The sequence below is a fragment of the Homalodisca vitripennis genome, chromosome 3 (assembly GCF_021130785.1).
Source record: "Homalodisca vitripennis isolate AUS2020 chromosome 3, UT_GWSS_2.1, whole genome shotgun sequence".
NCBI classification, from domain to species: domain Eukaryota; kingdom Metazoa; phylum Arthropoda; class Insecta; order Hemiptera; family Cicadellidae; genus Homalodisca; species Homalodisca vitripennis.
This window is the reverse complement of record NC_060209.1, coordinates 192,849,819-192,873,426: the sequence shown is the minus strand read 5'-3', so window position 1 is coordinate 192,873,426 and position 23,608 is coordinate 192,849,819. Positions and strand designations below refer to the sequence as shown.

At 33.3% G+C, this 23,608-nt stretch overlaps 1 protein-coding gene across 1 annotated transcript in view; it reads left to right on the top strand.

Annotated features, from left to right (window-relative positions):
- Positions 1–23,608, top strand: part of LOC124357939 (cytoplasmic FMR1-interacting protein) — a 62,049-nt gene that overhangs the window by 13,796 nt on the left and 24,645 nt on the right. Inside the window, 12 exon segments of the mRNA XM_046810065.1 lie at positions 743–847; positions 1,127–1,330; positions 4,442–4,633; positions 7,120–7,158; positions 7,160–7,335; positions 8,640–8,770; positions 10,895–11,065; positions 13,406–13,488; positions 16,485–16,553; positions 17,992–18,065; positions 18,597–18,770; positions 19,524–19,755. Coding sequence (XP_046666021.1) covers positions 743–847; positions 1,127–1,330; positions 4,442–4,633; positions 7,120–7,158; positions 7,160–7,335; positions 8,640–8,770; positions 10,895–11,065; positions 13,406–13,488; positions 16,485–16,553; positions 17,992–18,065; positions 18,597–18,770; positions 19,524–19,755 — 1,650 coding nt within the window.

The window sequence follows — 23,608 nt, the reverse complement described above, 5'->3', positions numbered from 1 at the left end:
AGTGCAACAGCAAGTATCAAAGTTATCAAGTATCAAGCTTACTATATCACTGATTATTTAAATCAGGGGTACCCAACCTTTTTTATCCAAGGGCCACATTGTAAAGCCTTTATGGCCAGGTGGGCCAACATCCCAGGGGAGTTGGAACCCCAAACAACTGAGTTGGGTAGGGGTTACGTCACCGCACCGTGCGCTGTGCCTTGCTTTACGTGCGCTCCATTCGCCAGCCGGCAGCCACCACCGTAGTCAGTGAAATCTGTCTGCAACTACTTTACTTCTTTCAACACTCATACTCCACCAAATGAATACGGCTCGTTCTACGTGAAATCGGCTGGACTGCTTGGTTCTCAAAATTTGTATTTATTTAATATTTCAAATGCTTGTAAACAAATTTGGTTGTTTTGGCAACAAGGCGGGCCACATAAAACTGACTCGCGGGCCGGATGCGGCCCGCGGCCGTAGGTTGGGCAGCCCTGATTTAAATTCTTGATTATGTTGATTTGTTTACTACCCTGCCTCATACAAAGCCCTGGAAGGTGCTTATTAAAGTAAATAATTCAAACTTGTAATTCCTTAACAAAATTGTATTATAATTATATATGTTTGCAAATGGTTAGATTAGATTTTTTTACATTTTGCAGCTCTGGTAATATACAAAATTTGTTATTATATAAAGACTTTATAGAAACCAAATAGAAAAGTTTTGTTCCAAGAGACTATGAATGTTCATTGTATGCTGCAGGTGATGGGTTTTGGATTGTTCCTCATGGACAATGAGATATGCAACATCAACAAGTTGGATCAGAAAAAGAAATTGAATCTCTGCAAAATTGATCGCATATTCAAGGTAAGCTTAACATTGATTTTCTTTTAAATAAACCCAAAATACTTTTTTAATTGTTATGGACAGTGCAATTTTGAGATATTATCGTCATAGGGTGTAGTTTCTCCCACCATATTTTGTATTCCTATTTTTGTTCTTCCAATTCTCTTTCATTTTAAATTCAACTTCACAACACACTCCCTCTGTCATTGCCCTGGTTCTTGGCCTTACCCTGATTTTTCAACTCTTGAGCCATGCTCAGTGTTATTAAATATTTGTAAAATGAACACTATCCGTTGGCAGAATCTGGAGGTGGTACCACTGTTTGGTGATATGCAAATAGCACCGTTCAACTACATCAAGCGCAGCAAACACTTTGAGCCGAGCAAGTGGCCGCTGAGCAGTTCTACCAACATAAGCCCCCAGGCCGACCTGATGGTTCACCTGCCCAGGATACGCGACGACCACGTCAAGTATATCAGTGAGCTGGCAAGATACAGCAATGAGGTAACACCCTGTATAACTTAGTTGAGATGATTACCATAAGGTTTGTACATCTCAAAACAAGCCTATTCAAGTAATGGTGAAAGGACTTGAGTTTTACTTGTAAGAATCTCATCTATTATAATTACAACTCCTCAATACAAAAGCAATTGAATACAACACTTTTTATTAAGATGACATAAGGGGACCATTAAATAAAATGAAATAAATGTACTGAGATGAAATTAGAACCTCTTTTAGTATTTTCTCACAATTAAGTCTCAATCAGTTGCTTTTATTGTTGCAGAGTATTTTTTATTGTAATATATATATAATTTAAAGTATGTTTTATTAAAATCTTATAATGTAAAAAATGTACTGTCAACACATATAAACAATATATTATACAGGGTGTTTGAAAAGTATGGGTACGGCTTAATATTTTAAAAACCATAGGAGATAACATCTATAAACTTTGCACAGTGTCGTATGGCTATGTAAACTATTTTCCCTTGCTATACCATGACATGCCAACCATTGGGGGGACGGCCCACAGAGGAAAACATGGAAATCTTAAATTGAAGCATGGGTCGAGTAATACCTCATTAGAAAGAGCTCACTTAGTAGAGTTTAATTCCAACAAACCGCATCTCAAAAGGTATCCCAATCAGAAATGGCGGGTTGTTTTAGGTACACATTGTGAAGTAACATTATGCGCTGCCATTTCCTGACTGGATCGTCGTATCTGATGCGGTAGGCAGGCGTTTCACTCTACTAACCAATGTGTTTTTCACTGACTTTTTTTAATTAGCAAATTATGTTGTAAATTTATACACAATAAATAAAACTAAAAAACATAGGTATTTATTGTGTTTTATTTATTGTGGTTATAAATTTACGACATAATTTGCTAATTAAAAAAAAGTCAGTGAAAACACATTGGTTAGTAGAGTGAAACGCCGCCTACCCGCATCAGAATACGACGATCCAGTCAGAAATGGCAGCGCATAATGTACTTCACAATGTTGTACCTAAAACAACCCGCCATTTCTGATTGGATAAACCTTTTGAGATGCGGTTTGCGGCATTCAACTCTACTAAGTGAGCTCTTTCAAATGAGGTATCACTCGACCCATGCTCTTCAATTTAAGATTTCCATGTTTTCCTCTGTGGGCCGTCCCCCCATGGTTGGCATGTCATGGTAATAGCAAGGGAAAATAGTTTACATAGCCATACGACACTGTGCAAAGTTTATAGATGTTATCTCCTATGGTTTTTAAAATATTAAGCCGTACCCATACTTTTCAAACACCTTGTATAATATATATATATATATTATTGTTTTATATGTGGACAGTACATTTTTTATATTATAAGATTTTAATAAAACATACTTTAAATTCCTGGCACTTATTATGATAAAACTTGGGAACCATCCCCCGTTTGAAAGAAATCGTTCTATGTAAGTTACAAATGGATTAAGTGGAACAGACTTTTGATATATTTAGGCACTGTCTCTTTTACTAAAATGATCCTTCAACAGTTAATGACAAGTTAATATTTTAGTAAATCACTCTTTTAACATTAGAAACAATAGGTTAATTTATGTGAAGAAGAGTATGAGAGGTTTTTAATCATACCTCAATGCAAAAGTAATATAGGAAACCAAAAATTAAAGGTTTGGGCTGTCATAATACTATATACAATTTTATAAACAAAAAAAGAAAAGGTATAAATTTGGAAAAAAATATTTCTAAGAATGGGCTTTTGCGAAATTCTCAAAATAATTGCTGTACTTGCTCCCTGCATTCTGGTTTCCTTTCTCCACATCAACCTTTTGTTGGAATCTGATTTAGTTGTTTCTTTTGTATTCAACTTAATAATATTAAAAAATCATTTAACGTTACAATTTGGTGAATACTAGAACCAAATATTATTGTTTAATGCTTAAAAATTAAATAACACTATGACATAACTTATTTTACAACAACCGCAAATAACAAATAAAAAAAAATTGTATTCTACTTATTTTATTTCCAATTGATGCGTGTGCCTTAGAGTAATAAAATATAGAAAGTAGGTCCTTTTAGGTTTTTCTTTTTTTCTTTAATACTAATAATTAGGCCAATAAATTTTACACAGTAAGGGAAATGTAGGTACTCCATAAGGCTGTGCCTGTGTTGGTGATAGTGTATACAAAAAAAGAGTAAAACATAAAGATAGCAGAAACGAACAAGAATTAAATAATAAAAATTAGTCATTGTAGCTTATGTAGTAAATAATGTACTATTATCTTTCAAAGTTTAAATTTAGTATAATTATTGTAATGTATTAAATGAAAGGATTTATGCATGATTTACAATAAAAATATTAGGCTTAACCCTTTGAGTGCCAAGTATTTATTGAGTGGGTGTACTGAAAAGTGCCAGGTATTTTTCTAGTGGGTGCATCTAAAAGTGCCAGCCCTTTTGAAGGTATTTTGCAAGGTTTCAGTAAAGAATTCACAGTTTGATTATTTAATAAGCTACCAACTTACTTTTTTAAGTTTTCTTTGAAAACTCTGCCTAATTAACATAAAATAACAAAGTTACCATTAAATTAAATTTAGGAATACAAAAAATGGACTTGCGTCAAAAAATTCTAGAATTAACCTAATTATTTCATTCATTTTTCAACCTAATTATCATTACCAAAAACATCATATCCTTTTCTTTGTCAATATCACTGGAAAGGGTATTCAATTGTCTACAAACCTTGAAAAATGTATATCATTATCTTCAATAATGAGTGAGTTATACAACTTTTAAGAAACTAATGTCACATTGTTTCCGGTAGCCATGTCAACTGAAAATGTTTATATGTGAGTTCTAGATTGATTTTCGTTAAAGTCAATTGATCGGAAGTGTACTATAACAATTTATTTTGAAAAGAACAATTCTTCACAAACAATTTAATATAATATTAGTTTAAAAATGTAAAGTGTTCGATTTTTAGTGATTTTTTCCTGAACGTCTGGTATAATCGGATGTTGGCATTCAAAAGGTTAAGCATATGACATTAATATCATAATTAATTGAACACTTGAACTGTTAATTTGAAGATTAACATAGTTGACCGTACTGCTATGTTTGTCAGGTGACCACCACCTACAAGGAAACACGGACAGATGTGGAGAACAAGGACACGGCGGACCTGGCGCTGAGAGGTCTCCAGCTGCTGTCAGAGTGGAGTAGTGTCGTCACCGAACTCTACTCCTGGAAGCTGCTGCACCCCACAGACCACCACCAGAACAACGAGTGCCCCCAGGAGGCAGAGGAGTACGAGCGGGTAATGTGAATTATCATAAATCGGCTGCAGTATAATAAGCGGCCACCAACACAATTGGATGATGATTATCGAATAATATGGAATCATTGATATTCTTGACCATCCAAAGGACTGAAAGCACAATGTCGGACCGATTTACGTAATAGATATTTAAAAAAAACAGTATGGTTTGGCTAGTTTTCAATCTTATAAATTAATGTATAAATATTAATATAGTTTACAAATTAAAATATAATTACAACAAAACAATAACATTTACTTTACCTTATGTATTTTCAAGGATAAACATGACTTTTGAAACCAAGAAAACACGTACATCAATGTTCTTGCTGCCATTAGTCAATAACAAAACACATTATTGTATAGTTTTGAATTTCAAAACTCGTTTTTAATTTGAGTAAATTTTGAACGATGATGTCGAGCTGAATTAGATTTTAGGTTTAAAAAATGTTAGTATACAGAAGTATTATGTAAAAGAAATGTATTTGTTTCAGATTACATATAATAACTAAACTTTATTTAAAGTCTGTTCGAGCAGCATAGTAGTTACAATTACATTAATCTGAAATTATATTTCTGCAGGTACTGATGTTATCAAAACTAAATTAATTTAATTAAAATGTCTGTTTGATTCCAGCTAAAATAGTACATGATTCTCGGTATATTCATAATGCCAAATTTAGAATGTTAACAAAAAGTCTTCTCAAGTGTGTTTTTTGCAACAACGTGTTTGTTCTCGACTTTTCCTTCTAGCAGAACACTATTTGATTCCGTCTTTAATTCTATTTTAATTCTCTTTAACTCCTCAATACAAACAGGATACTTTGGATTTAAGGCGCTCACTTTTCTTGCAGCCATTTAAAACATTGCACAGTCGTTTATAAACTGTTTTTGAGACAATATCTGCACATTTAATCGTCATTGTTCTTGTTGTCACTAGCCTTCTTAGAAATAAACGAAATAATAACAGCTGGTAATGAATTTTCGAAATAAAGAATAATTCAAAATCTTAAAAAATGTTAATTGTATTAATAACAACATTAATGGTCAAATTTGTATTCGACATAATGCAATATTGTAAAAATGTTTAATACTTTAAATATGTATGGAAATTAAACTCATTTTTTAACTTCTTACATAAATCAACTTACTTCAATTCTTGAGATATTATACAATTGTAATGTCAATTATTATTTGAAATATAATAATATGAACCACTTTTAAATGATTCCTTGTTACATGTTTCAAAAAATTTTATTGTTAGTTCATTTTGTTTAAAATGTTCCCTAATCTGGTATTCACTGCACATCTCATCATCTTCATTCTCCATTTCAAAAAATTTTAAATAAAATATATGGTATAACTAAGAATGAGAAACCCTATTTATTTATTTCCCTCTTCCACACGGATTATTAAAACATAAAAACTAAACACAATAAGGCGCTCCATTTCAGCATTTTGTCCAAGCACTTACAAATTCTCTTCAACCATCGGGCGCTCACGGAGTGAATCGTAGTCACGCACGGAAGTAGACCTCATACTGAACAACATTTTGATAAATAAAACTATTGTTTCGTTTCCCCGAAAGATGCCTCGTAAGTACCCTTTTGCGGTTTGAAACGAACTGCCGACATCAGAAAAGTAGTACTATTTTTAATAATAAAACATACACGGAGGAAAACTCCATTTAGCGCCTGATGGAGGGTTAAATCTAATTCTAGTTTCCATCTCCTCACTACAAACTGGACAGTGCTTAAATAACAACAGCTGGTAATGACGTCACTAGTCTAAATAAAGAAAACTGGCAATGATTAATTTATGATTATCTATAGATCAAATGTTGTATTTGTTAGTATCGATATTTAAAATTGATAATCATCATCTGATTGTGCTGGTGGCCACTCATTATACTGTAGCCCATAAATCATTCATCTTTCATTTATAATAAATATCATTTCCAATTATTTAGAAATATAATAATATGAACCACTTTTAAATGATTCCTTGTTAATGTTTAGTCAATTTGATTGTTAGTTACATTTTGTAATTAATCTTGTATTCATGCACATCATCATCGTATTCTTAATTTTAATCAACATACTATAAGAATTAAGAATGAATAAAAAACCCTATATTTATTCCCTCTTCCACAATTTTTAAAGCCGTCGAGACTAAATTAATAAGTCCTTTTCAGCATTTTGTCATCAAAATTCTCTTCGACCAATACAGTGATTAGTGAAGACAAGTAGACTACAAGACTAATTTAAATAATATTTAAAGTTGTCCATGGAAGAATATTCAAATAATGTGGTTTTTGGAGAGTGTTGCATTGTTTGTTTTCTTAGAATTTGTGTTTGTCAATAATGACTACCATAGAATTTCCAGTATCTCTAGAGCAATCTATCTATCCTCTTTTATTTTCGATATTAAAAAAATGAATGTAAATGGGACAGTTTGATCTGACTAGGGATCATTATGTTTTGCAGGCCACCAGATACAACTATACGGAAGAGGAGAAGTTTGCCTTTGATCGAGGTAATAGCCATGATCAAAGGTCTGCAAGTATTGATGGCTCGCATGGAGACAGTGTTCACAGATGCCATCAGACGCAACATCTACGCAGAGCTGCAGGACTTTGTGCAGCTCGCACTGCGCGATCCTCTGCGAAAGGCCATCAAGAACAAGAAGGATCTCATCCGAAGGTAATACTAGATTATATATTACATTATATAATACTAGATGAGAATGGCATTCATAACCCCAAAACTGAAAATCTGTTGTTATGTTAATATATTTGTCATTGTAGACAAATGCTTTTCCCACAGAGTAAAAAGCAACAGAAGGTCATCTTGTTCTAGAATGTTTCCACTCAGTTGGAAAGTTCTGGAACAAAATAAATTTTTTTTCCCATTTTTTTAGTAATATTTTATAACAAACTTGTTTTAAAATTTAGTTATATTTAATTAGTAATTTTGTATATTTCTTGTACGTTGTGTCTTGTCTTTAATGAATATTGTAACCGTTAATTATGTCTCACAGCAATAAAAATTATTTAATTTATGTCAAGTATGTATTTTTGGTACTATAATTACACAATTAGTGGTTAAACTTAATTTGAGTCAATTTATTTACTTAAATTTTATGATTTTTGGTGTGCATTTTGCGAGATATCAAATTGCAATTTTTTCAGAGCAAATATTGCTATTTTAGGGTAACTTTTATGTAATTTTTGATTTTTATTCTTTAGTATTAAAATTAAGGTGCTGATTGAAGAATTGAATATAGCTTTGTTTAGTTGTCTCTTCTCTTACTACAAATAAAACTCTTCAAGAGACCACATCCACAAATAAATACTAATGTACAAACAAATCTCTTTGTCTGATTCATCAGGATGTGCTTTTTAGGAATGTATACCAGATCAACCTTAGGTCTAACGAATAAGCTCTTTAGAAATTTGGGGACAAAATTTCATCCTGGACAGCAAGAAAACTAAATACTTATAAAATAAGGATGAAATTTTGGGGGAAACCAATTAGTGACAGAATTTAAATATTATAAAAAACACCCCTACATTGTTATTGTTACAATTTCTAAGTTACACAATTTCAAAAAATTGGGCCTTAGAAAATTGCTCGGAGCACCCTCCCAGACTCAGCTGCTTCAACCTACAACTGTTTGTTGCCTCCAATTGTTAAGCTAAAATACTCTATGACCATGCTCGACATCTTACCAACATACATGAGCTAAAAGGTTCAGATAAATATATATTCAGGCAAGTCTGGATCGTATTTGGTTGATCTCGTGATCGTAATTTGGTCCATGGTCATATAAAAAAACTCGAAAGGTGTTATTGCTTGAAGAATACTTAAAATTTGACGAGACTTCAAATTTTTGAACACCTTCTTTAGACTGTATTTTATCCTTATTGTTGTGTGTATTTTTATAAATTTCAATCATTTATTGTATTACCAGCTCTATAGATGCAAATGATAAACGTTTGTTACAGTATCATCATGTCTGTGAGGGAAACCTGTGCTGACTGGCAGCGAGGGGTAGAGCCTCAAGCAGACCCAGCCCTCAGGGGCAAGAAGGATCCAGACCAAGGCTTTGGCATCAAGGTGCCACGGAGGAATGTTGGTTAGTCACTCATACTAAATACAATTCATGATCGTCAACGTATTCTCTTTTAATACTTTTTGTTATGAAATCAAGTTTATTTGGTTAAATCTCTTCTGAATGCCTTGATGAAGTTTTTAAGTTTGTTGATCTTAACCCTTCACACGCCATTAATAAATCCATTAACCCTTTTAGTGCTATAGCGTCTACGACGTAGACGCAGCGTTTCTTTAAGTTCAAAACTATATTGGTTCATTATATGCAAATTACTAAAAGGTAAATGCAAAAAACAGTTCATGAAACAGGGCCATTTTACTTAAAATTAACGATATTTGTATTGATATAAATAAACGATAACTGTTTACATAACTGTTTATTTGAAATAAATTTAAAGGTCAGTTCGGATGTTTATGTTAAGTAAACTGACGCTGTGCAATTACATTTGTACTCTGTTTTATCTTATTTTATAACAACAGTACCACAAAATTGAAGAATAATAACAAGATATGTAGTAGACTTGTGACAACCGAGAACACAGTAATCATTGCTACAGAGATATGTTTCATTTGTGTTTTTCGTGTAGGAGATGCACTGACGAGCAGATGTCGGAGTTAAGAATATATGGCACTCCCCTCCCCCTGCCATTTTTATAGGTTTTATTACTGAATAAAACAATTATTTAGGTAAATAAGCACAGAGTGTTGACTGTGTTTGAATTTCTTTTATAAACTAATAATAAACTCTCCAAGTACAGCATAATGCTAATAATGGATATAAGTGTATTACTTTTGTTCTTGAGCATTTCAAAACATTAGGCCTATATGTAGGGCAAAATTTGGTGCGGACAACTTATTATATTTTTAATCCACACTTCTTATTTGTTGTGTCAAAATAAAATCAAATATATGTAATTTGTTTAGTTTTAGTTGCTCTTTCTGATGGTAGCCTCAGAAAAATAATATAAAATTGTTTACATACTAAAATTGTATGCCAAAGTGAAAAGAAATTATAAAAAACATTTATATTACAAAGAAAAATTTATGTATAACAATCCAAATATGTACAAATGTATGTTTTTGTATTTATTTCGGTTTATTGTTTAATTATCTTCAGTACAAAAAAAATGTAATAAGATATGACCTCAAATAAGGAAATAGTAAGGAATTTACTAAAACTCTGCATATATGCACTAAAAATGCATAGCACTCTTGGGTATGGCAATGCGCCAGACCCCTTAGCACTAAAAGGGTTAACTTTCCTATAACGCCAAGACAAGTAAACATATTTGGTTTCTTTAAGTTCAAAGCTAACTTTTAATATAACTAAATTATAAAAGGTAAACACAAAAGAAACAGGTCATTTTACTTGAAATTAGTGTATTTATTGATAAAAATAAAAGAGAATTGTTTACATAACTGTTTATTTCATATAAATTTCAATTTCATTGTAAAATGTAAACTAAATTGAAAAGTTTAATTACATTTTATTATAAATCAAGATAAATATTTAAAACTAATCACAACACTACCAAAAGGCAACAACTGAGAACACAGTAATACATGCCACGGATATGTTTGGTTATGGCTCTGTAGAAGACGCAGAACTGATGAGCCGGCAGTTGGAGTTAGACAAAGGGCACTCCCCTCCCCCTGCCACAGAGTAAAGGTCGTTTATAAATATTTCCTTGGCAACCGCAATAAGCACAGAGCTTGCACCAGGCATTTTGAAGGCCTTTTGTGAACTAAAAAACTCTCCAAAAGGCATAATCTATAATATTGGATATATAACTGTATTTGGCATTTTGGTTGAAGTCTGTCATTCTAATATATCCGTCTATGGCGTGGGAACGGTTAAATGCACCTTGTATCATCTTTATAGTTGTTAAAACTAGCAATACTACAACTTGTGTTCTCATCAACATCAAAAATTTTCTTTTATGGTTTCTGTGTAATTTTCTTTCCTCTCCTGTTTATATCCTTTGGTGCCTTTGTTTATATTCTTGTTGGAGACAATACAAAAAAGATAAAAATATCAATTTACTCACTTAACATTTGTTGGTTACGCTTAATACACAAAAAGTCGTTATTATTGTTACTTTTGTCGTAAAGGCTGTTCCTCCAACCTATCTTCTCATGTATGTCCCAGGGCCATCGTCCACCCAGCTGTACATGGTGAGGACCATGCTGGAGTCCTTGATAGCTGACAAGTCCGGGGGCAAGCGTACGCTGCGTAAGGACATAGACGGACAATACCTCATGCAGATAGATCAGTTCCACAAGACCTCCTTCTACTGGAGCTATCTGCTTAAGTTTGGAGGTGAGTGTTGGATGGAAAATTGGCTTAAAAGTGCCACACAACACTGAATAGTGGTCACATAATTTTGGTGTCAGACTTTTATCCACGGTTATAAATAGTATTTATTTTGTATTAATAAGTATTAATCAATTTTGGGATTGGAAAATTTTTTTGTTTTAGATTTACTTTAAAGTTACTTTTTTTTATTTAAAGATAACTTCCGTGACTACAGAATAAGTGGAACAATTTTTTTTCTTTGTGTAAAGTTTTTAAATTTATTTTTACTACTCCAGTGAAATTGTTTACAGATGTTTTATGCCATTTGTAATCAGGTCCAAATACAAACAGCTGGAGTTAAAAGTGTGAAATTTTTACAATATGTTCATGTGTTATAATTTCAGTGAGTGACATGGTTATATTATTTTAATATTGTATTTTTTAAATTAAATATGACTAAGACAATTACATGTTTTAAAAGATTTTTTTTATTAACGAAATTAAATATTTTGACTAATGAAACATGTCACTCATCTGAAACTATATAGCTCATGTAAATACTGTAACAATTTCACATTTTCACACGTGTCATTTTGTTGCAACTTTGATGTTACTTTGTGAAGTGTTAGTTTGTGAGTTTTAATCTAGTAAGAACTTCTAAAAATCTTTTTATAAGTATAAATATTGTAGTATATTATTAGTTTAAAAGTTTATTGCAAATCAACTAAAAATCTTGAAAAATATCAAATAATGAATTTTTCTCTCAGTATTCTAGTTCTAGTTTAATGAACCCAATACATTTAATTAAAAAAAGAAAACACAACTATTACTATTATGGAACAGTAACAATAAAACAAACTAATACACAAGTGGCTAAGTGGGGTTGAGTATAAGTAAAAAAATAAATAAAAAAAAAAAAACACTCTTAATCATTAAAATATGATAACAGTTTTTAATAAACTGTAGATGAATGAGTAACTTTAAAAAAAGTATTTCCATCATGTTTACATTCTTTGTGTTTATATTAGTTACAAATTAATTTACAATTCACAATACAATTGTGGTTGAATACACTTAATGGTGGATAATTGATTAAAAAGCATGTCCAAAAAAGTTTAAAAAACTTTTTTTGAGATAATTTTATTTTTCACATGAAAGATTGTACATTGAACTATTTTTCAATATAGTTATCACTGTGGTTGAAACACTGATCATAATGGATGACCAGATTATCTAAAACTTCTGTAAAGAAACATCCTGCCAGTGAAGATAACTTGAGATAACCTAATCAGTCAGTTATACATTTATGCAAAACAGTTCTTCTAACTTGAAAGAAAATCCATCTAGAAGCATTGCCATTGTGAATCGTCCATTCTCTTTAATCTTTTCATCCATTATCTCTACATTAGTCAGAGAGAGTTGTAGTTCTATAAATGTTTCTTTACAAAATGTATTGTGTTTATATTGTAATATTTTTTATCATGACTAGGGGTGCTTTAAAAATGTCTCAACAATTTTAAAATAAATTTAATGATTGATAAATATATGACCGTATTTATTAGAGATTAAAGGTATATATATATTCTGAAATCCCATTATATAATCTATCATATTAGAGTAAAAGGTAGAGGATATAACTTAGTTCTTAAAATATAGATATTTCTCTTAACATCTGCAAATCCTTTACAGAAGTTGTTTTTTTGGAATGGACTCTTGGATTATTTTTTATATTATCAGGCAGTTTTCAAAGATTGAAGAATGACAGAAATTGGATTGGAAATGATATTTTAAAATTCATTTTTAGGTTAAAAAAACTATTAGAATTCAAAATTGGATTTGAGATTCAAAAATTCTGGATTTGTCCATCGTTATTCTTTTATTCAAAACTGAATAGCAGACTGAACCTCAGTCAGTGGAATCATCAGTCATTTCAAATGGCAAACAAACCTTAAGTGTAATCAATCATCATGGTGTCAGAGTTGTAATCGAACCTCGAACGCTGCCATACGAGGCTTTAAAGCATGTGTGAAGAGAATAGAGCTGCGGTGGCATTACAGTGAATTGATATTTACTTTCAGGATCTGCCTTGTGTTATTATTTTTGTCAATAGTTTAATTTTGCCCTTAAACCACTTCATCAGTTGATGTTTTTTTTCCTTTAGATTGTGTTTGTTAACAAATTCTGAAATTTCCTATAATGTTTTGATGTATAATTTTTGTCTTACACTTATTTTACACTGAGATATAAAACATAAACACTTATTACCTTTTTACTCAATAAGCCAACTCGTGCTACAACTACAAAACGAAAGCCATTTTGACTGACTGATTACTAGTACGTAAACTAATTACTTGTAATTTCCAGAATCTCTCCAGGAGTGCTGTGACCTGTCCCAGCTCTGGTACCGGGAGTTCTACTTGGAGATGACTATGGGCCGACGAATCCAGGTAAGCATTCTCTCACTGCAACAATTATCATCCAAGTGCTCCTGGATGTACTCGTAGTGGAAGAGAGTCATCAGTGCACTGAACTCATTGGTTAATTCCAACCTATTAAACTTGTCATCAGTGTTACTGCCGTCATTGTGGCTTTGTGGCATATTCCCAACCTTCCTTTATCAACAACATTATGTTTACAATATGCTTCAATTGTCATGTTCACTGTTACTATGTAAAAGCTACATAGCTACGTTGGGTTGACTACAAATTCTTCAGTTCAATTTTGTTTTGGTCCTTGGGTAATTCCACCTAATTCAATCTAGCAATAAGAATCTTTGAAAAAAAAACTAAAAATAAAAAACTAAAAATATTGAGTTTACGTTTTTAAATATAGCGTAAACGTTGTTATTCGTTTCATTCTTGTTACACTATATTCTTTTAGCTGATGTATGAGCGTGGCCAATTTCAGTAATGTAATATTTAGTGTTAAAAATGGAACATCTAAACAGACAGCCTTCTGAGGTCTTAAATTTTCTCACCAGTTAATAAGAAAATTGTATTTAAATGTCCAGTATTTTATTTGAAAAAGGTAATATTTTTTTTTTTAAATTATACTCACTTATAGTACTGAGTATTATTTTATTTTAATTTCTTTATACTCACTTATAGAGTAATATATTTTATTTTAATTTTCTTTCATTAATGATTATTTTTGTATCAATAAGTTTTATATATCATGTTTCCATCTGTTAGTTTAAAAATTATTTTTGTGTGTAAGAGAAAATAAATATTCTTATTCTTTATGTATACGCGATTATGTTAAGATTGAATGTAAGTCATGAATAAAATACTAGACAATCTTCTTAGTCCCGGTTATTCTTTGCTAAGACTTGGTCAAAAGATGGTTCATCGAGGCTTCAGTGCATGGCAATAGAAGGAGAAATGGATCATTGAGTTTTGAGTGTTATAATACATGTTATAAGACGTCTATATAAAAACCAAAGTAACTCTGTTAAAAACACAAATAGTATATGAAACATAGTTCATATATTTTAAGATTGAACTTGTTGAAAATGGTTTTAAAAAGACATGTCAAACAATTTTTTCATGTGTTATTGATTAAAGCCCGTTTGAAATTTCTGGGCTTCTGCACCTTCTATAATAACTTGGATTAAGTGCAGGAATGGGAAATCTCTCCCATCTGCCTGTAGGAATATCTAGAAGCACATTTCTATTCAAGTTAACAGCTTAATTTTCATCAATCTAGTTTAGCTAGTTAACATAGTTCACAAACATACAGATTAAATGTAGCTAGATTGTATGAAATAGCAAGATGGAAATTTTGCACAAATTTGGTTGAGGGCTTTTGTGTGTGTGGCCTAAGGACATTCCGGTTTAAGCTTTATTAAATAGAATTGTTTACTGTTTTCGTAATTACAGATCATTGCATTGTTTTAACTACAAAGCTGTTACAACTTAAAAACTAGATTCCTGGACGATGTGCTTACTGACCATGTTGGGCAGGTGAAGCTTATTTGTTAATGGCTCTTTTTAAATAATGTATATAATTAACACAATTTGTTACATTGGCGTATGTTAACATGTTAAACCACATTTACATATTTTATATGGAATTAACTGAAAATTATCTCAACACGTATTTTTATTGTGTGAATGCAATAACGCAATATGTGTTGGCAATTCATTATGTGTGTATTTGTCAGTTTGTTCCATTTTGTGATCATCAGCATTCATGTGGGGTTTTCATGTTGTGTTTTGTGGTTTGAGTGTCATATGCTGCTTTGAAACATGAGAGTTATGTACGTCATGACCTATTTTTGAAATGGCGTTTTTCAGAAGTAATCAGTTCCCCTTACCAATCCCTTATGTGTATGTAATGTAACTTGCACCTTAACTTTACAGTTGGTCTTGACACTTAAAGGGTTATATGTGTTCATTTCAGTAATTATAATTATTATGAAAAATTAACTAATTATTACAGGTGCATTAGTTTCTTCTTCATATTTGGAATTTATTACTAAACCGTCTGTACCAAATGTAATTGATACCATTTACAAATTTCTTCTACAGATTGGTAGAGAAGATAAAATTTTGTTGTCGTTTAAAGAAGCATAAGAGAGTTTTAACTACATTAAATAGTACTTCCGGCTCAGTCAGAAGAAGTACGTAGATTTTGTGACAGCTGAAATATTAATTATTAATTTATTTCTCAAGAGATTTACATGTAATCAGTACTTTGAAAACCGTGTGGAATAAAAATAAATAAATTGTAGCAAAAATTTTTGGAATCTTACATGCATGGATTCCAAGACATCGTTTTCAGTGTTTAGGTCCATAAGTAACGGAGTTGTGAATTTTTTAATTTGAAATTTTTGCATAGTGGAATGACATGGCGTACCCAGTTGGCAAATGTACTTTGTCGAAATAGTTATAGGACCAATTGTATTGGACCAAGTTTTACCTTGTTTCAGCATTCTTCTTACCAATTCTTAGTGGTTGAAAAATTCTTATGGGATATATATGTAATTAATATATTTAAAATCGCCCGAGATACATAAAAAAAAATTTTAATACAAGGAGTTTAGGAAATGTTATAAGCATGTTCTATATCTATAAGTAATATAATTATGATTTTTTTAAGTTTGGACAGCCACCATTTGAAAACAAAATGGCATACCGAGCTGACCAAAAAACTTAGATATTGAATGAGATATGTATAAGATCAGTTTTTGAACCAAGTTTGAAATTGTTTGGGCACACTTTTGGGACAGATATAGTTTCTACAAACTACGTTATATAGCCTATAAATATATATATATATATATATAAACTTGGAACAGGGGGTGGGTTTTAGCAAACAAAAAACTTAATTAGTGACTTCTTAGTGGTGTTTAAATTTGCGGTTTGTTCCGGAGAGGTTCACTTAGGCCTGTTTAAATGATGACATTGTGTGTATAAATGACTGTGTGTGCGTGTGTTGGTAGAAATGCACAGTGCGCCATCAGCACAACGAGGAGTGCAGTGACCTCATCACCATGGAGAAGAGGATACAGGTAGTGACAGTCACTGTAATGTAGCATGTTGGTGTGTGGGCCGAACTAACCTGACGAAGGACATCAGTGCCCGTAGTTCGTCCAGTGGTTTAGTGGTAGTCCCTTTCCCCGTTGCATGACATTTCTCAGTAATTTAATAATTTATTTCTGTTGTTTTGTTTACCATAGGGTGTGGTGGTGTTGATTTTTTTTATTGTGTTTTGTGTTATCTAATCGTACATTATGGTGCTTTTGGGGTTGTTGCTGGGGCTTTGAATGAGATGGCTCTCATTTTATCACCGGCTTTGACATTACTTCACATAATGCTTTATGGGCTTGCTTTTAATCAATTTTGGCCCAATCCAGAGTAGAATAAATAATGTTTGATGGGCTTTGTAATTTCCTATTTTAATACCTATTATCTATTTTTTATATATATTATTAGAGTAGAATGTTGTGTTGAAGTGGTATAAAGAATCTGTGTCCGGTTTTCGGACATGGTATAAAAGTAGTAGTTGTGCTAATATCTGTCCATGCGTATGTTGTGTGATTTTATGCTCTTGACATGACCATATAGACCGATTTAAACAAAATTTAAAAAGTGTATTCAAAATCATTATTTACCCAAAAATTTGTTTTTTAATACATTTTTTTCAATTTTAATCCAACGATTTTCATATAATGTCCTCAATTTATAATGTATTAGATACTTAATAAAATGTCAAAAACTTCATATTTCAAAACATGTAAAAAGTATATAAAAGAATGAATCCTACATTTAGGTCAAATGCAATTAAAACTTTAAAATAGATGGTCTACTTTTCATAGCATTTGGTGTGTGAGGCTAATATTGTCATAGGTAGAAAATCTGGCAAGCTTATGATAAGTTTAACCTAAAAATTAATCTTTTGTTTCTAGGTTGTAACCATTTTTATTAACTTTTTACTATTTATAGCCATTTAAATCAAATTTAATTTAGTGTAAAAATAAAATTGAAACCAAGCGCGTACCCAAACGACATCCGTACCTAGAGTTCACATTCATTGGTATTGTAGAAAAAGTGAAACGCAATTCTGCATATCAAGCAGAGGAGAAGTTCACATTATATTTTTGCACTATTTATAAATATTATTGTTATCCTAGGATCTTTTAGACCATAAGACTGTTATTCCATAAAAAAACAAATATATTACAGAATTAATATGAAAACAGGACTGAAAAGTCAAACTGTAATTGTAAAAATATGTGTTACCTTAGTTCCAAACATAAAACCAAACAATCAGCTATCCGGAATCCTCATTTACGCTGGATAGTAGTTGTAGATTTTGGTAGTGTTAAGAGACTGATTTCCAAAATTCAAAGTTATATAACTAGGTGAAACTAAGAAATTGTAACGTTTTAGCTTGTGTAGTGTTGTAGCTGGCTACGGTTAGACTGATGGTAATTGTTTTGTTGGCAGTTCCCCATCGAGATGTCGATGCCCTGGATCCTAACAGACCACATCCTCCGCACCAAGGAGCCATCTATGATGGAGTGAGTATATATACAGCTACTTGCACACAGATGATCTGGAGGAATATTTTACTGAACCATGAACTACTATTACAGAAGAGATGTACAAAGTTTACACGATTGATGATAGGTGTAAGCAGTGTTTTTTACTCACTAATGGCATCAGAACATCGGAAATCGTTTGTTTTGTACTCTTTGTAAAGTGCGAGTATGATAAATGTTCTACATGTGTCGTTGATGACATCCTGAAAATTCCTGGAAACGTTGTGGAAACAAATATTTGTAAATGCTCAACAACATTGGCGCTAAATACCCTAAACATTCCTTTTTGTTTTTACCTTTTTCAATTGTATTCCGTTGTAATTCATTTTAAATAAATAAATGAACTTGAAGACATTCCTCTGCGAAAGTTAGTTTGAGTACATAAATAGTACTAACTGCGTTCTTTCCTCCTATTTCTGTCTCTACATGAACTTTTGGATTACTGATTGAACTGTGTTTGTGAAAGGAAACTTACTTTTATCCGCAGTTTAAAACTAAATTGTATTGCAGGTATGTGTTGTACCCACTGGACCTGTACAATGACAGTGCCCACTACGCTCTGACCGTGTTCCGCAAACAGTTCCTCTACGACGAGGTGGAGGCTGAGGTCAACCTCTGCTTTGATCAGTTTGTCTACAAGCTGAGCGAGCAGATCTTCGCCCACTACAAGCAACTGGCCTCCAGGTACGCTAAGTTACCACACAGTGCGTATCTGCAGAATAGCAAATACGGTTCTGTTTGGTACAAAACTTTATATCTCAGTTTTCGGTATAGTGTAAAATTACTGGTACTTTATATTTTCATCTTGAAACTAATTAGCTATTTAGTGGATTTTAGTAAATATTAATTGACTCCCTCATTGCAATTCAACTAATAAGGTTAACTTGGTCTCTATTCAAATACAGTCTTACTGCATAACTTAGTGAAACCTGCTTATTCTCTCACACTCTCCATTTGCCTTTTGAGAGATTACTTAACATTCCGTAATTTCAAACAGCTGGTTAACCCTTTGAGTGCTGCTGGCGACGCTTCAGCATTCAAAGGGGTAAATTCATCAATTAATAAAAATGTTAACATTATTATGGTAGGAAATTTGTATATTGTAAATCTCTATACTAAAACATTTAATTTATAGTGACAGTAATTTTTGAAAATAATTACAAGACTTATGGTTTCTTTTGGACAATTTGTTTATAAAATCAGTTTTAAACTTAATTCAGTCATGTCTTTAGCCACAAAAATACTTAAACATTTGAGTTTTGTAGTTGTTGGTAGCAATCATAGCTCCAGCTGTAAAGACCAACCAACAGCACTGTTGCAAATTGTAGAAGTCCCTTAAACTCAACATTTAGTTGTGTTGTTAGTCAATTTAAGATTGTATTTTTTTGCAATAAATAATCTAAGATAAATATTGAGGCAGCATTTTGTATGGGACAGTATGTTACTGGACAAGAGGTTCCGTGTCGAGTGTCTGGCCATGGGAACCTACATGCTGCCGTACCCTCGCGCCAACCGCTACGAAACCCTGCTGAAGCAGAGACATGTGCAGCTGCTGGGTCGTTCCATAGACCTCAACAAGCTTATCACTCAACGCATCAACGCTGACATGCAGAAGTCCCTGGACCTGGCCATCAGCAAGTTTGAAGCCGGAGACATCACCGGGGTTGTGGTTAGTATACATATTATTAAGATTCAAGTTGTCTTTATTAGTCATTAAGCAACATAGCAAGTTACAGTAGACTTCAACTATTGGGCCGTAATAAGTAAAAAATAATAATTGTAGAACTAGAGACCTATTTTTAAACTAACAGGAACGTTGCAAAAGACATAAGTACTTACAAAACTACTACCTTGTATAAATACAAAGTGGTCATTAGGAAATTATTTAAGTAATAATGAGATCTTTGTATGGTAAATAAAAAATCAGAAACACAAATTAAACAAGAAACACAAAGAACATTATACAATTAAAACCCAAAGAATAATGTAACAATATAAATATTTAAAATATGTAAATCAGGTGGTTAAAACTTAAAATCGTAAAACTATAAAAAAAAGTTAAAAACTTAAAACTTGACAAGATAAAGTTAAAAACTTAAGGAACTAATATTGTGAGGTGTTTCGGTATAATCACTTTTTATGTTGTCTGCCCTGATAGTTGCAGTCGTGCTGGGTCCTATTCCAGGATTGTGGTATTGCCTTAAATTTTTATCTTACCCGCGCTCTCACCGTACGCTGGTAGAGATCAAGATGATAAACAAGGTTAAACGTAAGTGAACAGAAAAACTCAGACTGTCGTTCAGAGCGAATTCAGTTATTCGCACTCTTCCATGGAACGATATCATCACCGTTTATTGTTCTATATTTCGCGATTTCACGTAAATAATTGTTAATTAGAACTGTCAATGCCCTGTTCTAAAATTTAATATGACGTTTAGGATTAAATTCTATCGTAACGAAGATTCAGCGACTATTTGTGCGTGAGACAAAACCAGATTTTAATATCGGTGGTCCGCGAGAACTTCTATTCCGCAGCCGTTGACTCGAACCGGTCCTTTTATCGCCCGCTCTTTTCTTCTGTGTCTGTTGTTGTGCTGTGTTAAGCTGAAGTTATGTTTTGGCTTTACAGATATCAAAATTAAATATTAAATATATTTAACCAAACAAATTCCTTCTCTATACTAATAATACTAACTTTATCGTATAAGGTTAACCAGAGAGCAAAATGTCTAGGAGGAGTCTTGAGTTACATTCCTCCCCTGCAAAGCATCTAAGTTCCTCCAAGCAAATATGTTTCGGTTATTCAATACAAGTATCTTACTTCAACTATAATACAGGTATTTTGTATGTACTATTTTTCTCCGTAGACTCTTAGTGTCAAATCTATTGATACTAAGATAGATTGATACTATTAATTTTAGAAATAGGATAGCAAGCTTATACGGCTTTTAGGATGCAAAATATATGATTGCAAACTGGGAAAGGTAGTGATGGGTAGTAGAACCTATCCACAATAGGTATGCTACTCTCACTAACCACTATAACGTATTAGCTGCTCTTAACCTATCCTACGCACCGAAGTATTAATTTTAGGAGTAGGATCACAAGCTTATGCGGCTTTTAGGATGCAAAATATATGATTGCAAACTGGGAAAGGTAGTGATGGGTAGTAGGACCTATATTTAATAGATACACTACTGTCACTAACCGTGATACCCTATAACCTGTTTCTAACCTATCCTACGCACCGAATTATTATGCACCTGAATTTTTTTATTAAAAAAAAAATAGCATTTTTATGGTTTAAATTGATAAAAAAAATCTTTAAAAATTTCTTGCCCCTTATGAAGGGGTGAGGGACTAGTGTCACAAGGGACTACGTGGGTCTTAAGGCTTCCTAAAAATAAACTGTAACAATTGTAAAAGTTTTATGAAAATTTATTTTCACATAATAAGATCTTAAAAAACATAGAGTAAATTAGGTTAAAATAGCAATGTAAACTTATATTAATTACATTATAAAAATATCTTAAATGTTCTTGAGGCAAAACAGTTTTTAGTGTTTCTTTTCAACAGTGTGAAACTTCACAAAACAGTCTGCATTTTTAATTTGACAAAGATACTCACTGCATTTTGTGCATCTCGTTCTAGATCTAGATTTGCACCCTTCTAGGTGTTACATGTGTTGGTTTTTCAAATTGTCCACTGATGGCCGGTGGTTGTACCCATCGAACCGTAAATCCACAGGTGCTCTATTTTTCCACGAGCCGAAGTGGAGGTTGGTCATCGTTTTTGACGTGTTCCAGAGACCGCTTCCTTGTTGGTCCTACACTGAGGAACTCTACAATTGACATCCTAAATGCCATCAAGCCCAACTGGTCTTTGTTTTTAACTTTTTGTAGTTGGTATGCCAGTTTGTACTCAAACCAGGAGTTGACAATTGAGAGATCAAAAAAGTGGAGAATAACTTTTAATGGCCATTTTTTGGTACGGATCCATGACCTGTAGTATTCCATCATTTGGTCAAGGATATCAACTCCTCCTGTGTTTGAGTTGTATTTCTTTTACAACTGAAGGGCAGCAAACATCAACATATTTTTTCTGCTTTTTGTCCCAACGCTTGACATCAGTGAGGGGTTCTGCTCCTGAAGTTGTGGAACCCATCATAATAGCTTTATTGTCTTTCCACATCACTAGAGCCATCTTGTGTACTCATCATATTCCCCTCTTTTCATTTAGTTCTGCCTTTGCTTACTTAGATCAATGTTCCTGAACTGAGAATAATTTTTGAGATTCTGTTAGGTTGCAGTTTCCCAGTACCTTCGATTTTCATGTCAGAGAGCTTTTCCTGAAGAGGAAGTGTAGTAAAATATCTGTCCAAACAAACAGAACTACCCTCAGGAAGGGTTTTGACAAGTCGCAAGGCTACAGCGGGTCCATGGCCAAGACTTTTATCTGGGAAAGGTGTAGTATCTCGTTGCAAGATTTCGAAATCAAGCATTAGGCTATTGCTTAAAGTGATGATGTAGTTCTTCAAACCAACTGGTCTAGGTTTGTTCTTTACTACTTGTCGAACTGGACATGAACCTAAGAACGGGATCATTTGCTCATCAATTGAATAAGGGCCTGAACCTCTTTCTAATTGTAAGTATCGTTCACGAACAGCTTTTATGTTATCGTTCACACGGACGTCCCCGCGGCACCTTCCGGTGGGTTTACCGAGTCCACCTCCTCCTGCAAGGCACTGATCCACTCCGGTGTTTCATCCCCGGCTGGGAGTCTTAAGCGACCACTTAGTTGGGTCGGTTAGCTACTCTAAATCCTCGGCCAGATCGTCGAAGGACCAATCCGGTTCTTCCCCCGGAAATAACTCCAGCTGGCTACTCTTGATTTCGGTGACCGAATCCTCCCGAAGTTCTCTCGCCATCTGTCGCCGGAATTCTCGGCCATCTACTTGAAGTTCTTTTGCCTCCCGTCCCCCGTAGATGTCTCCGGCAATCGCGCAGAGGAAAACCCGCAATCCACAAGGTTGTCCGGGGAAGGAAAAGTCCGGCCACCGTAGAGGCACCAACACCGGGCCTCAGTCTTTGCCCTTATCTCCTCCTTCTTCACATAGTCGAGCAGAAGATCCATCGCCGATTTGTGGTTCCTTTCTTTTAGGGAGTCATAAGCGTTAACGGTGGCCTTCTTTGGCTCTACCACGAGAAGCCACCAGTGGCCGACGTTCGCCAACTCCTCATGTACGGGGACGGGATTATTTCATAAGCCAACAAGTCCTGGTCGTGATGGTGACCCCGCGCTCGCTCGTGGCCGGATCTCCTCAGCACTGAGAAAAAGTACGAATCCAGCGCGAGGACGTTGGGCAGGCTGCAATCCCTGGCATTTCGCCTCTCTAGGAACCGAAGGTACGCAGATATTATCTCGCCGTTAAGCAGTTGTCCATGAAAAAGCCGCTCGGAATCACTTGGTAGCAAACGGACATGCTTCCTTACGACACGTGCCATCTTCCTTGTCTGTCGAAC